At 56.2% G+C, this 15117-nt stretch overlaps 2 protein-coding genes across 2 annotated transcripts; both read left to right on the plus strand.

Moving 5' to 3' along the window:
• The first annotated feature begins 3512 nt into the window (after positions 1–3512).
• Positions 3513–5966, plus strand: LOC147414754 (protocadherin beta-16-like). Its single transcript, XM_086471216.1, has one exon. It carries the CDS (start codon positions 3513–3515, stop codon positions 5964–5966), a length of 2454 nt encoding a protein of 817 aa, XP_086327342.1.
• Positions 5967–8060: 2094 nt separating this feature from the next.
• On the plus strand, positions 8061–10502 carry LOC147414755 (protocadherin beta-15-like). The gene has a single exon (XM_086471217.1). The coding sequence runs from the start codon at positions 8061–8063 to the stop codon at positions 10500–10502; it is 2442 nt and encodes an 813-aa protein (XP_086327343.1).
• The last annotated feature ends 4615 nt before the right edge of the window (positions 10503–15117 follow it).

Raw genomic sequence — 15117 nt, forward strand, 5'->3', positions numbered from 1 at the left:
AGAAGGACATGGAGCTGTTGGAGAGAGTCCAGAGGAGGGCTACCAAGATGGTCAGAGGGTTGGAACACCTTTCCTGCGAGGACAGACTGAGAGAGTTGGGCTTGTTCAGCCTGGTAAGAGAAGGCTCCAGAGAGAACTCTTAGCGGCCTCCCAGTACCTGAAGGGGCCTACAAGATGGCAGGGAAGGGACTTCCTACGAGGGCCTGCAGTGATAGGATTAGGCATCATGGTTGGAAGCCAGGCAAGGGCAGGGAGTTGGAAGTAGTTGATCTTTGAGATCCGTTCCAACCCAAACCATTCTATCATTCTATGAATCCCATCATGCTCTATGGAATTGTGAACATCCAGCTGATATGGCAGATCTCGTACAATTTCAGGGTCCACAAAGGCAAAGTCACTGTTCCTGCACTCATGGTCCTCTGACTCAGGGCACCAGGTAGCCCAAGGTCTACCAGTATTATTAAAGAGCGAGGCAAGGAAAGCACTGAATGCCTCCACTTCTTCTTCATCCCTATTAGTCCGGTGACCATTGTCAACAAGTACCAGTCTAATGTTTTCTTTAGACCTCCTCTTGCTATTAACATACTTAAATAACTTTCTTGTTGACACACCACAGGGCAATTTCAGCTGTAGTAGAGCTTTGGCTTTTGGAGTCTCGTCCCTGCTCTGTAATATTGCTGCAAAGCCTGACCTTGCTCCCAGAGATCATACAATTTCTTTTTCCTCTTGAGCTCCGCGAAGAGTTCCCAGTTCAGCCAAGCTGGTCTTCTGCCCTGATTACTCTACTTTCATGACAAAGTGGAATTGCCTGCTAATAAGCTGTAACTGGACAGAGTTGTGAAAACATGTTCATTGTCTTTGTGTGGACTGTAAGGAAACTCCATGAGTCTTTTCAAGGGACTTTTCCTGAGGATGGAATCAGACAAAGTTGGGAAAATGACGTTGAGCTTGGTCTTGTCATTGTTGTTCCTGGGCTCAGAGGCTTTTTGATGGGTGTGGGAAGCTGTCCCAAAATGATTTTCTGGGTTTGTGTTAGAACATTTGCATTCTCCTTTTTGCCCTTTCTCCTTCTACTCTGGGAATGATGTTGGAGCCTAGTCTTACCTGTTCCTCTTAAGTAGGACTGTCAGCCCATGTATAGTAGTGGATTGTTTGAATGAAGGCAGTGTAGCATGAAAACCCTCACGCTGTATTTTGCTGCAGTTATAAAGGTACCATTGCAAACCGGGATACCGTTGTGTGTAAAAGGAAAATAAAGAGAAGACCTGAATGCCTTGTGCGGAGACAATGGTCTTTGTACACATGTTCTCTCTAGGAAAGATCTGGTTTTTGAAAGGCTGGGAGTTTTTTTCCTATTTTGTCCTGTGGCTGACATAAAGAAGAGCAGGTCCATTTCTTCAGTTTGAAACCAAAGTAGACAGAGCATGCAGGGAAATGGTGAGGAGCAGGAAATTGCTGGCAGGGCTCTGCTTGTCTTCTGAGCACCGAGCTTCTGGGTGGGACAGGGCTCAGGCAGATGCAGGTCAGGGGCTCTAAGCGGGACCCTGGGTGTGCAAAGGCCTCTGCAATCACTGAGGTGGGGCGAGTGAGCTTTGCAAGTCTCCCAAGAGCTCCAGCCGCGGGGCGGGCCGCGGGCGAAGAAGCGGGGTGCAGGTCGCAGCCTCTGGCGAGAGGGAAGGCAACGCGGGGGGCGCAGCCCCTCCTCCCCTTCAGCCGCCGCACGGGCCGGCCGGCCGGCGCGCCCACGCCTGAGCCTTGCTGGGACCCGGGTGCCGTCCCCGTCGCCAGCCGGAGATGCCCGAGGAGACGGAGCGCCGCGCTGTGCTCTTCCTTGCGGGCCGCCCCCGCGGAGGCTCCCGCCCGGCTTCTGCGGCCGCGGAAGGCGGCTCCGGCCCGCCGGGCTCAGCCTCCGCCCCTCGGGGCCGCGGGAAAGGCCTCGGGCTCGTCCTGCCGCCGCGTTTGGCCAAGGGCACGGGGCGGCCTCCCGGGAGCCGAGCGCGCCCGCCCGCCCGCGGGCTCTGGGCAGCGGTGAGCGGGGCAGGACGGGGGGCAGCTGCCGGCGCTGCCCGTGCGCTCGGACTCCGGCGGCGGCCCCGCGGGGCTCTCGGCGCTCCCGCCCTGCGCTCCGTTGCTCGCCGCGGTGTGTCTGGGGAAGCTCGTCCACTCCTGACCTCTCCCTTTGACCGACTTTGATCCTGCCTCTAATCACCCCAGAGGAAGCTTTGCACATTCCTAGAACCCCCCTCAAACATCTCCTCATCACTTTGCTCTTTCCTGAGAGGCCATTTCTGATAACCCATGACAATGTGTTTTGTTTTGGTTTTGGTTTTCCCTTCTCGTTTACAGGTTTTTGGCTGAAAGTTTTTCTTGCAGTTTACATTTGAACCGTTCATTTAATGGCCCATCAATCAGTGTCAGTAGATCCTGGTCATTGCTATTGTCTCCATTAGGGTTTGTGTATCTGGGGATTTAATTCAGGAGCTCTCCTGTTTGTTCCCCTGCCTTTTGTATGCAATAGCTGTTGGCGGTGAACCCTTACATAGGTACAGGAGTTCAGGTCTGACTTCGGAGTTACAGGGACCTTTAACGAATTCCTAAGCCTGTGAGGTAACATCAGAGGAGAGAAGGCTGCAGACCTCCAAAACGTGAAACGGTTGAAGCATTTCGTTGGTCGTGTATCGTTGGTGCAAGGTTCAGCAGGCGGCAAGGGGAGGATACTCCTGTCAATTAAGGAGAAAAAAAAGTTGATGTTCTGTGTCCTTTGGGCGAGTTCTGATACACAATATGAAGAAAGTAGCATTAGGAGGACGTGTCCTAGACCGACAGCGTCATTCTAATGGGATGGTGAGCGCGGGTGATGGAGAAGCATTTGCTCTCAGGACCTTTCCCTGGCACCAGCTCCCATTCTCAAGGGCTGTGCTTCTCTGGTCCGTCCCACTTGCTAATTATGCTGATTAACAAGCAGAGAAGAAAAGGCAAATCCCGGAACGCAGCCTGTGGAAGTGGCAGATCTTGCAGCGCCTCCACGCCAAAGAGGAAACCCGAAGACTCTGTCTGAAGCTGTGGCGGTTGGGAGCTGGGAAGCGATGCGCAGAGCAGCGCTCTGGATGCGGCGAGGGAGCCCGCGTCCAAGCGAGGAGAGCATTTCCCCTGCGGCCATCGGCTTGGGTTTGCACGGGGAGCGCAGATTCAAGCAGCACCCTCCAAAGCGGCAGCCCTGGCCCGAAGGAGAAGCCAGAAGAACTATTCCCCCTTGCGACGCTGGGTGGGGGTGTTGGCCACGGAGCGGCAGGTTCCTCTGCCCGCCCCGGGTTTGCCGGCACCGGGAGAGAAAGGAAAAAAAATAAAGGCGTGTGAGCTGCTCGGGAAGGGCGGCGGGGCGCGCAGTCGGGGTGCTCGGGGGCTTTCGGACCCCCTTAGCCCGGGGTTCCTGACCAGCACCGCTCTGCCTCGGACGCTGCTTTAAAATGCTGGGAACCACGGAGGACGGTGGATGGCTTTTCTGGAGAGAAATGGCGAGTGGGAGCCGGAGCGGAGGCAGCAAGAGGCAAGTGATCTTGTTTATTCTGGGCGTTTGTGCGTGTCAGAGCGGGGCCGAAACCCTCCGCTATTCTCTGGCGGAGGAAATGGAGAGGGACTCCTTTGTCGCCAATATTGCAAAGGACCTGGGGGTTGCTCCGGAGCAGCTGGCAGCTCGCAAGGCCCGCGTTGTGTCCGAGGGGAACGAGCAGCGTTTCCGCCTCAACCAAAACACGGGAGTCCTGACGGCCAAGGAGTCGCTGGACCGAGAGGAGATCTGTCCGCAGAGCGACACCTGCACCCTCTTTTTTAAGATATTCTTTGAGAATCCGGTGCAGCTGATCCGAGGGGAGGTGGAGGTTCGTGACGTGAACGACAACCCCCCCGTGTTCCCGGAGAAGGAGATGGTTTTAGAGATTCCCGAAACGACACCTCCCGGGTCCCGTTTTCCTCTGGAGAGCGCGCAGGACACGGACATGGGCAGCAACGGCTTGCAGAACTACAGCCTCGGATCCAATTCGCATTTCTCCCTCGCTTTCGGAACAGGGAAAGATGGAGTAAAATACGCGGAGCTCGTGCTAGAGCGACAGCTGGACCGTGAAGAGCAGCCGGAGCTGAATTTACTCCTCACCGCCACCGACGGGGGCTCGCCACCCAGGTCGGGCACTGCTCAGATCCGGATCGTGGTGCTGGATGCCAATGACAACATCCCGATCTTCAGTCGGGAGGTGTACGAGGTGCGCCTGGCCGAGAACAGCCCCCCGGAGCAGCTGGTGGTGAGAGTGGCGGCCGCGGATCCCGACGAAGGGTCCTACGGGCAAGTGCGGTACGCCTTCACCCAGACATCGGAGCGGTCCCGGCAGCTCTTCGAGCTGAACCCCGCCACCGGGGAGATACGGGTCGCGGGCAATCTGGACTTCGAGGAAGCGAAAAGCCACAAGATGGTGGTGAAAGCCACGGACGGCGGGGGGCTGTCTGCGCATTGCAAAGTGCAGGTGGAGGTCCTGGACGTGAACGACAACGCCCCCGAGATAGCGCTCACCTCCCTCAGCGCCTCCATTCCCGAGGACGCGCCGCCGCGCACCGTGGTGGCCCTGTTCAGTGTGCGGGACCGGGACTCCGGGGACAACGGCAGGACGGAGTGCGTGATCGACGGGGACTTGCCCTTCAGTCTCAGCCCCGCTTTTGACAATTACTACGAGCTGAGGACAAGCGCGGCGCTGGACAGGGAGAGGACGGCGGAGTACAACATCAGCATCACGGCCCTGGACTGGGGCGCGGCGCGGCTGAGCTCTCGGGAAAGCCTCTTGGTGCAGATCTCGGACGTGAACGACAACGCCCCCGAGTTCACCCAGGAGGTTTACACCCTGTGGGTCACGGAGAACAACAGCCCCATGCTGCGCATCGGCAGCGTGAACGCCACGGACGCCGACGCGGGCAAAAACGCGCGCGTAAACTACGCGCTGGTGCGGCAGGAGGGCAAGGAGCAGCCCGACGTGTCGGTCAGCTCTGAAAACGGCGACGTCTACGTCCTCCGGCCGCTGGACTTCGAGGAGGTGCGCGCCTTCGAGGTGGCGGTGCGCGCCGCCGACGGCGGCTCGCCGCCGCTCAGCGCCCAGGCGGTGCTACGCGTGGTGGTGCGGGACGAGAACGACAACGCGCCCGTCGTGCTGCACCCGCCCGCCGAGAGCAGCGCGGCGGCGGGCGAGCTGGTGCCGCGCTGGGCGCGGGCGGGCTACCTGGTGGCCAAGGTGGTGGCGGTGGACGCGGACGCGGGTCAGAACGCGTGGCTGTCGTACGAGCTGGCCAAGGCGACGGAGCCGGGGCTGTTCCGCGTGGGGCTGCACAGCGGCGAGGTGCGGACGGCGCGGGCCGTGGCGGAGCGCGACGCGCCCCGGCAGCGGCTCGTCGTGCTGGTGCGGGACCGCGGGCAGCCGCCGCGCTCCGCCACCGCCACCCTCGGCATCGCGCTGGTCGACGGCTTCTCCGACGCCCATCTGCGGGGGAGCGAGGAGGCGCCGGCCGCCGAGCCCGACGGGCCGCTGACCCTCTCCCTCATCGCCTGCCTGGCGTGCGTGTCGGCGCTGTTCGTGGCCACCGCGGTGGCCACCGTGGTGGCGAAGGTGCGGCGGGCCAGGCGGAGCGAGGCGGAGCCCTTGCCCACGTTCCCGAGGGCTGCCACGGAGAGCAACGCGGGCTCCCTGCCCCGCAGCTACGTCTACGACGTCTGCTTCGCCGCCGGCACCGTCAACAGCGAGTTCCGGTTCCTCAGGCCCCTCTTGCCCTGCCTCCCCGCCGGGCTGCCCCCCGGCCCGGGCGACCAGCGGAGCTCGGTGTGCTCGCAAGAGGCGGCCAACGTGGGCGAAGAAGGCGACTGGGCTGCACAGGTGAGGGACCTGCCCGGGCCGAGGCGATGGGGGGAGCGGGGAGGGAGCAGCGTGGCGTGAGGCGGTTCTCCCCTGGCAGTAAGGACTACCGACGTGGCGGCGGTGGTGGTGGTGGAGCCACAGGCGGGAGGGGAGGGTAGAGGGGGTCTCAGAGCCTCTGGCGGGGGCCTCTCGGGAGGACACGGCTCGGCTGAGCTGATCCCGAAGCGCTGACTAACGGCGCCCTCTGCATCCCGCTCTATGCCCTGACTATTCGCCTTAGCTCAAGTCTTTGGACCATGCGAAGAGAGAAGTAGGGCTACAGATGTGCGCGCCACGCAGCCGGTCCTGTCCCCGCACCGTGCAGAGCCCGTAGGGACCCAGAGCAGGAACGACCCCGCCCCTAGGGACACGTCCTCCCGGAGGCGGCAGCCCCGGCAACGTAGTGGTCCCGTCCCGCGTCAAGCGGGACTGCGGGGACGACGGTGCAGAGGGGTGTCTCGTCACTGACGGTGTCCCCTGCAGTGCTGTTAGGAGCTGGCGCTCGGCGCTGCCATGTGCCTTTCAGTAGGGCGGCGGCAGTGCTGAACTCAAAATGTGAGGGTAGTTTGGATATCGAGGCCTTACAACGCAGCCTCCCTGTGCCTTGCTTTGTGATGTCCGCAGTGGAGGCTGGTTCCCAGCTTTCGATTGTCCCCGTCCAGGTCAGAGACCCACCGACCGGTCCAGCCTCCTCTTTGGCTCTGGGTAGAGCAGAGTGGCGTCACACGCGCAGTGGTCTCAGACCCCTAAGCTTCTCGCCGCTGCTGCTTCCCTTCAAAGGCGACCCTCGGCTCTCTGTTCTTTGCAGGGCAGAGCTTCCCTCTCCGAAGACACGGCTCCCAGACGTGCGGAAGCAGCTTGCCCTGCAAACAGGGGGATGGAGCTACGTGACAATTCCGATCCAAACCCTTGGCTCACCCACCAGTAAGTGAGGAGAAAGACAAGCCTGTCTGTCCTCACCGGCTGACGTCCTCACAGGGAAAAGAGAACGGAGAGAGAAACACGCACCAAAAAATTACCAGAGAGGTGCAAGCCTTCTCTGTGAGACAGCAAACCGCTCTCCTCTTGAGCAGTCCTTTATTCTTGTAGGTATTTTGTAATTGTGATACGGATGGAGGAGGAAGTCTGTGTTGCATGTTGATTACATCGAGACTTGGTGTATGATTGTGAGAGTGCTACTGCTTCTAGATGTTCAGGGAAACACTGAAGTGGAAGCAGATCTTCAAGATGACTTCTTCCTACATCACTTTTTCTGTGCATTGGTTTTTTTCTTATGGAGAGGGGTCTGTAATCATGTCTTAATTTTCTCTAGTCTGTTCAATAGCAGGGCAGAAACATATTAAGAAAGTTAAGCTGTGCTTGCAAAGGATTTCCTTATTATGACCAAGCAGAAACTGATTCCACTCGAAACGGCTGACATTGTCACTCTTTCCATAACCGACCGGGAGTTTACTGGTTCTCCATAGTGTCAAGAGTAAGCTTTGAGCAATGTATTTTTGTTTTTCTTTTTGTTTTTTTTTTTTCTGGGCAACTTAAAGTTGAAATGAGCATGTCAATATTTTTGAGTATCAGGACGTAACCTTAAGGCACTGTAGAAGATAGGGGGTAACGAAGCTTTCGGGTTTCGCTTCTTTTCATTACCGCTGATGATCTATAGAGGAATGCGATGTTTGCTGTAAGCCACACGTTTTCAGGAGTCAACGGCGTGATGCCAGGAGAGAGGAAAAGCTGTCGCGCACGGGTCGGTGTGGCAGCGCGGGCAGCGGGCGGCGGCGGGCGCAGTCCCGCTGCGGGCCGCAGGGTGGTGCTGCCGGCCAAGGCGACGCCGAGCGGCTGCGGAGGGAGGCGGCCGAGCCCGGCCCGGCCCTGCCCAGCGCAGCCCAGCCCCGCCGAGCCGAGCCGAGCCGAGCCGAGCCGAGCCGGGCAGCAGCGGCGGTGGCGGCGGTCGGCGGCGAGCGGTGCCCCGTGCCAGCCGCTGCCGGGCCAGGGCGGCCGCGCTGCGCCCCGCCAGCCGGAGTCGGCGAGAGGGAGGGCGCCCGCCCGCCGCCCCGCCGCGCTGCTGCCGGGCGCCGCTGCTTCCCGCGGAGGACTGCGCGGCCGAGGCGCGAGACGGAGGCTGTCCGCCGGCCCGCCATGGCGATCGCAAGGCAAGTGCTTTGTCTCTCTGCTCTCCTCTCCCTGCCGCACGCGCGCCCCGAGCCCCTCCGCTACTCCGTAGCCGAGGAGGGCGAGAGCGGCTCCGTGGTGGCCAACGTGGCGGAGGACGCGGGGCTGGCCCCGGCGCAGCTCTCGGCTCGCCGCGCCCGCCTCGCCTCGGAGGACGGCCGGCAGCCCTTGCGCTTAGACCGCGGCACCGGCCGCCTCGTCGTGGCGCAGAGGCTGGACCGGGAGGAGCTGTGCGGGCAGTCCGCGACGTGCACGCTGCCCTTCGAGCTGCTGCTGGCAGAGCCGCTGCAGTTCTTTCGGGTCGAGGTGGCGGTGGAGGACATCAACGACCACTCGCCCGTTTTCCCGGAGGAACAAGTCACTTTTAAGATCCCGGAGACGAGCAACCCGGGCTCTCGTTTCCCGCTGGAGGGGGCTCGGGACCTGGATGTTGGCAGCAATAGCATCCAGGCGTACAGAATCGCTCCCGACAACGAGTACTTTACTGTCTCCTTTGTTAGCCGGATTAAGGGAAAGAAGTACGTGGAACTGGTCTTGGAAAAGCCACTAGATAGAGAGGAGCAGGAGGAAATGAGTTTCAGTCTCATCGCTGTGGATGGAGGCTCTCCACCCAGGAGCGGGACCACCCAGATTCGCATTGTCGTTCTAGATGCAAATGACAATGCCCCCGTCTTCACTCAGGACTTGTACATTGGGCAGGTTTTGGAAAATGCACCAGAGGGCTCTGTGGTTCTCCGCGTGGTGGCAACAGATCTGGACGCGGGACCTAATGGGGACATTGTCTATCAGTTCAGCCAAGCGGTGGGCCAGAGCAGCTCAGCATTTGTGATTGACCCCACGAGTGGTGAAATTAAACTCACAAAGCCTCTGGACTTTGAGGCAGCAGAGACCCACGAGCTCAGCGTGCGGGCCACGGACGGCGGGGGCCTCTCAGCAATCTGCAAGGTGTTGGTGGAGGTGGTGGATGTGAATGACAATGCACCGGAGCTGGTGGTCAGTTCCTTCAGCAGCCCCCTCCCCGAGAACGCATCACCTGGGACAGTGGTCGCCCTCTTTACTGTCAGGGACCGGGATGCTGGTGCCAACGGGAAGCTCTCCTGTGCCCTCGAAGACCAGTTCTTGTTCTCCCTGCGGCCGGCCTACAAGAATTACTATGAGCTGGTGACTGTGAGCGCGCTGGACCGTGAGGAGACGGCTCAGTACATCCTGACTGTCATAGCAGCAGATGCGGGGACACCTCCTCTCACGACCACCCAGACCTTCACGGTGGACATCTCCGATGTCAACGACAATGCACCTGTCTTCAACCAGACATCGTACACCATGCACGTGCGTGAGAACAATGTCCCCACAGTGCTCGTTGGAGCCGTCAGTGCCAGGGATGCTGATGTGGGGCCCAATGCCAAGGTGACCTATTCGCTGGCACCATCCCACCCCACGGAGCGGCCTCCCTGCTCCTGCATCTCCGTCAACTCTGAGAACGGGCACGTCTTTGTGCTGCGGTCCCTGGACTACGAGCAGGTGAGGCAGATTGAGGTCTCGGTGAGTGCTTCCGATGCGGGGTCTCCCCCTCTTAGTGCCAACGTCACCCTGCGCCTTGTTGTGGTGGATGAGAATGACAATGCGCCGTTGGTGCTGCACCCAGCGCAGGACAGCAGCCCACCATCCAGCGAGCTGGTGCCCACATCGGCTGAGGCGGGGTACCTCATCTCCAAAGTAGTGGCCGTTGATGCCGACTCAGGACAGAACTCGTGGCTTTCGTACCACCTGCTGAGGGCCACTGACCCCGGGCTGTTTGCAGTGGGTGCCCAAAGCGGGGAGGTGAGGCTGAGGAGGCCAGTGACAGAGAGAGACGCCGTGAAGCAGAAGCTTGTCATCCTGGTGCGAGACAACGGACGGCCCCCGCTGTCAGCCACTGCAGCACTGAGCGCACTCCTGCTCAGTGACTTCTCAGACATGCGTCTACCACACAGCAGCCTGGCCACAGAAGATGAGGGTGGCTCCCTGACAACCTATTTAATCATTTCATTGGTCCTCGTCTCACTGCTCTTCCTCGTGTCCACAGCAGCCTTTGTCACTTGCAAGGTGTGCAAGAGCAAGGCACTGAAGGGTGGGCACGTGCTTTATGGCCCCGGTAACCTGCAGAGTGACCTGGCTGATGCAGCCACTGCGGGGACCCTGCCCCACGCCTATTGCTACGAGATCAGCCTCACGACGGGCTCAGGCAACAGCGAGTTCAAGTTCCTGAAGCCCATCCTCCCCAGCCTGCCACCACGGCAGTGTGCTATGATGGGGGGCACCGAGGATGAACAGGATTTTCCCCGTGGCCCTGTAGCTGTGGAGAACATGGCAGCAGAGAATGCAGGGATGCTCTCTGGGGAACAGTTCAATAGCCTTTCCTTTAACTAGTGTGGAGTCAGCAGAGACAGAGGCTTCATGCCTTGTGATAGGAAAGGATCCCAGCTACAGCATGTGGCAATGGTTCCTCCACAGTAAATCTGCATTTGCAAGTGGTATCTCGGACTTTCCTGAAATTCTTAGTCAAGAGAAAGGTTGATTCCCCCCTCAAAAAAACCCCAAACAAAAGAAATAATAGTCTCCTCGTTCAGGCAGCAATATGTTTCTGCTCTGTTACAGCAATTTCTGAAATGCTTCTGGAATGGGGTCAGTTCCAGGCACCTGCCTAAGTTCTTGTCTCACTTCCTGTCGGGCAAGAGTGTCACCTTCTTATTCCGTGCTGGAATGGCACGGTTGGGCAGACAAGTCACATGCTCGCTGAAATGCACGTAGCCCTCCTGGTGGGTCAGGAAAGCAAGGCAGTTGTGAGGACTGTGTTATAACATGGTGCAAGCACGAGGCTCTTTCTTCTCTACATTCTGGATGTGTCTATCTTTCATGTGTGGGCTTGGTGTGTTCTGCCTTCTGGTTGTTATGTCTGTCCATACAGGTGTTTGCATCTTCATATGCTCCACAAAGGCTCTCTGGTGAAGAGGAGAGTTGCATATATCCAGCTGCTGCAATGCCTGCCATTCCAGCTCATCAGGCAAGAAGGGTATTTTGACTCTGAGTACAGCAGTCTCGTCTTCTCTAGGGGAGATCAGCAAAACGCACAACAAGATTTTCCTTTGGACCTTAAGAGGGGATTGTGTGGGCTATCTCCCTGGGATTGCCTTGGAAATAAAGCAGCACTAACGGTGTTGGGATAGGCTGTAACTGCACAGAGATGTGATAACGTGTTCATTGAATTTGAGTGGATTGTGAGGAAACTCCACAAGTTGTTTCAAACAGTATTTTGTGAAGGGAGAAAGGGGATGAACTTGGAAAAGCAACATTTCAGTTTTGTCTCATCATTCAGGAAAAATCCTGAATTTAAAGTCTGCTTGATGGGAGGGGAAGGCTGTTGCGATATGATTTTCTGGGTTTGTGTTAAAGCATTTGCATTTTCCTTTTTGTCCTTTCTCCTTCGACTCTGGGAACTGTGTTTGAGCTTAGTCTTACCTATTCCTCTTAAGAAAGACTGTCACCCCATGTATAATAGGGGATTGTTTGAATGAAGGCAGTGTGGCATGGAATATTTGGAGACCCTCACGCTGTGTTGTGCTGCAGTTATGATGTGTACCACTGTAAACTGGGATATCCTTGTGTGTAAAAGTGAAATAAAGAGAACAGACAAATGCCTTGTGTGGAGACATAGTCTTTGTAGAGCTTTTCTTGCTGGTCAAATTCTCTGTCAAATTCTTAAAGGCTGGAATTTTTTTCCCATTTCATCCCTTGGCTTCTCAGGGTGAGTGGATACGTTTCTTCAGTTTGAAGCCTCAGCAGACAGAGCTTTCAGGAAAATGGTGGGGTGCAGGGAATTGCTGGCAGGCCTCTGCTTGTCTTCTGAGCACTGAGCTTCTGGCTGTGACAGGGCCCAGTTGGATCCAGGTCAGATGACATAAGCAGGGCCCTGGGTTGGCAAATGCTTCTGCAAATCAGTGAGGTGGGGGAGTGACCTTTCTGAGTCTCCTGACAACTCCAGGTGCAGATGGCAACTGTGAGGTATTTGAGCACAGTGTTTGTGACTCTAAAGAGGTAGGCATTTCAGAAGATGGAAGGCCCAAAGAGAGCATTCATGTTCCTTTGGGAAGTATTTAAGGGAGCGCAAGGAGGTGGGCATTTAGTGAGCAAAAATTGCTAGCAGAGAGAGCTCTTCTTTCAGAAAATGCAGAAGGCTCCAGCCGTCCCTTCTGCAAGGCCTCATAAAAAGGTAAATCCTGAGGTCAGGCTGGTGTAGTGATGCTGACCAGAAGACAGTTGTACGTTGAGAGGGGAATGATCCATAATCCAGTTAACCTGAGCAGAATCATAGAATCATTTGGGTTGGAAAAGATCCTTGAGACCATCAAGTTGAACTGTTAACCTAGCACTACCAAGTCCACCAGAAAACCATGCCCATGAGGTCCATGTCCAGGGATGGTGACTCCAGCACTTTGCTGGGCAGCCTGTGCCAGTGCTTGGCAATCCTTTTTTTCTGAAATGTTTCTAATATCCAATCTAAATTTCCTCTGGACCTACTTGAGGCTTACAGCCTCCTTTCAGGCACAGGCGTGTGCTGTCCTGTGCTGTGCTGTACTGCACAAATCCTTTGGTAGAAGGATAATCTCAGCTCTTTGTAACCAAGGAGCCTGCAGGCAGCTCCCAGTTGCTACTGGTGACAAAGCCACCTGCGAGCAAGAAGTCCACATGCAAACTTCTTTTACTGTGTCACTAGAAATGGTGAATAGAATTGCTGTCTTTAAATGGACCTAAAATGGCTTGAATGACTGAAACGGGGGCACTCTTTCTTTCCTGTGGTGAGGGTCTGCACAGCATGCTGTGCATGCCCTGAGTCCTGGGTAAAGCTAGTCTGCTGAGGGTTCTGCCCATCTAAAGGGATGTAGGATTATCTATGCTAATCTCTTCCAACATTATGAGCTGTAATATACAGAGTTGGCAATGACATCTTAGAGAATCAGGGTGTCTCTCTTCCTGAGGTGACAAGGAACCAGCACCTGCTGGTGTAAACAAGCTGGATTTCGGGTCATTCCAGCTCGAGGGTCTGGCTGTCTGCTGCAGTTCATAACTTGATGGCTTATTACAGTTTTTACCCTGTGAGAAGGGGAGGCTGTTTCCTGCATTGCAGGGCCTGAACACACTGCTGAGCTTTCCCAAGGGGGTCATTTTAGGTGTTTTTTAAGGAGGAAAACTTCTTATGCCCTTCATAGTCCTCCCAGAGGGGATGTGATATTGGACCTGTTGGTCAGCAACGCAAGGTAGGTAATCAGAGATGTCCAGCTGGGAGGCAGCCTGGGCTGCAGTGATCACGCACTGGTGGAGTTTGTAGTCCTGAGGGATATGGGTCAGGAAAGAGTAAAGTTGGGACCCTGCATTTCAGGAAAGCAAACTTCCAGCTATTCAAGGAGTTAGTCAGTGGGACCCCCTGGGAAACTGCCCTTGGGGACAAGGGAGCAGGGCAGAGCCAGCAGATCTTTAAGGCTGCTTTCCACAGAGCGCAAGAGCTCTCGATCTGCAGATGCAGGAAATCAGGCAAGGAAGGCAAGAGAACAGCCTGGCTGAGTCAAGACCTGCTGGTCAAACTAAAGGGCAAGAAGGAAATGCACAGGCAGTGGACGCGGGGACAGTATCCTGGGAAGAGTGTAGGGACGCTGTCTGGCTGCGTAGGGATGGCGTCAGGAAGGCTATGGCATGGCTTAAGGTGAACTTGGCAAAGAACACAAAGAATAATAATAGGTATGTCAGCCAGAAAACGAAGGTCCAACAAAGTGTACCCCCTCGATGAACATCACTGGCAAACTGATAACAACAGAGAAGGGAAAGGCTGAGGTAGTCAAGAACCTTTTTGCTTCAGTCTTCACTGGCAATTTCTCTTCCCACACCTCTCGAGTTGACGGACCTCAAGGCAGGGAGTGCGGGAGCAAAGTCCCTCCCACTGTAAGAGAAGATCAGGTTCAAGACCACCTGAGGAACTTGAACATAGATGAGTCTGTGGCACACAACGAGATGCATCCCAGAGTCCTGAGGAATGTGGTTGTGAAGCCACTCTCCATGATACTTGAAAAGTCATGACAGTCAGGTGAAATCCCTGGTGAGTAGAAAAAGGGAAACATTGCATCCATTTTTTAAAAGGGTAGAAAGGAGGACCCTGGGAACTACTGACCTGTCAGCCTCAGCTCTATGCCTGGAAAGGTCATGGAACAGCTCCTCCTAGAAGCTATGCTAAGGCCCATGGAGGACAGGGAGGTGATCTGAGACAGCCAGCGTGGCTTCACCAAGGGCAAGTGCTGCCTGATCAACCTAATGGCCGTCTATGATGGAGTGACTACATCAGTGTACAGGGGAAGGGCTACAGAGGTCATCCAATTGGACTTCTCTAAGGCCTTTGACATGGTCCCCCACAACATCCTTCTCTCTAAATTGGAGACAGATGGATTTGATGGACGGACTATTTGGTGGATAAGTATTTGGTTGGATAGTCACATCCAGAGAGTGGGGGTTAACGGCTTGATGTTCGGTTGGAGATAATGAGGAGTGTTGTCCCTCAGAGGTTTGTGTGGGGACCATTACTGTTTAATATTGTCACAGGTAAGGCTCAAACCAGGACAGAAATCTTTGCCAATGATATAGACAGCGGGACTGAGTGCACCCTCAGCACATTTGCAGATGACACCAAGCTGAGAGGTGTTATTTACATGCCTGAGTGATGGGATGCCCTTCAGAGGTACCTGGACAAGCTCAAGAATTTGGTCCATGTGAATTAACTTCATGAGTTTCAATGAAGCCAAGTGCAAATTTTTGCACCTCTGTCAGGACAACCCACTGTATAAATACAGGTCAGGGGATGAAGAGATTGAGAGTAGCCCTGTGGAGAAGGACTTGTGGGTACTGGCTGATGAAAAACTAGACACAAGCCAGCAATGTGCACTCACAACCCAGAAAGCGAACCATATCCCGGGATGCATCAGAAGAAGCATGCCCAGCAGGT

This window comes from Leptosomus discolor, chromosome 10, assembly GCF_034619465.1.
Source record: "Leptosomus discolor isolate bLepDis1 chromosome 10, bLepDis1.hap2, whole genome shotgun sequence".
Classification (NCBI taxonomy): domain Eukaryota; kingdom Metazoa; phylum Chordata; class Aves; order Leptosomiformes; family Leptosomidae; genus Leptosomus; species Leptosomus discolor.

Bases quoted from the DNA above. Each gene is read 5' to 3' on its own strand.
- LOC147414754 (XM_086471216.1), top strand. From the start codon at position 3,513: ATGGCGAGTGGGAGCCGGAGCGGAGGCAGCAAGAGGCAAGTGATCTTG.
- LOC147414755 (XM_086471217.1), top strand. From the start codon at position 8,061: ATGGCGATCGCAAGGCAAGTGCTTTGTCTCTCTGCTCTCCTCTCCCTG.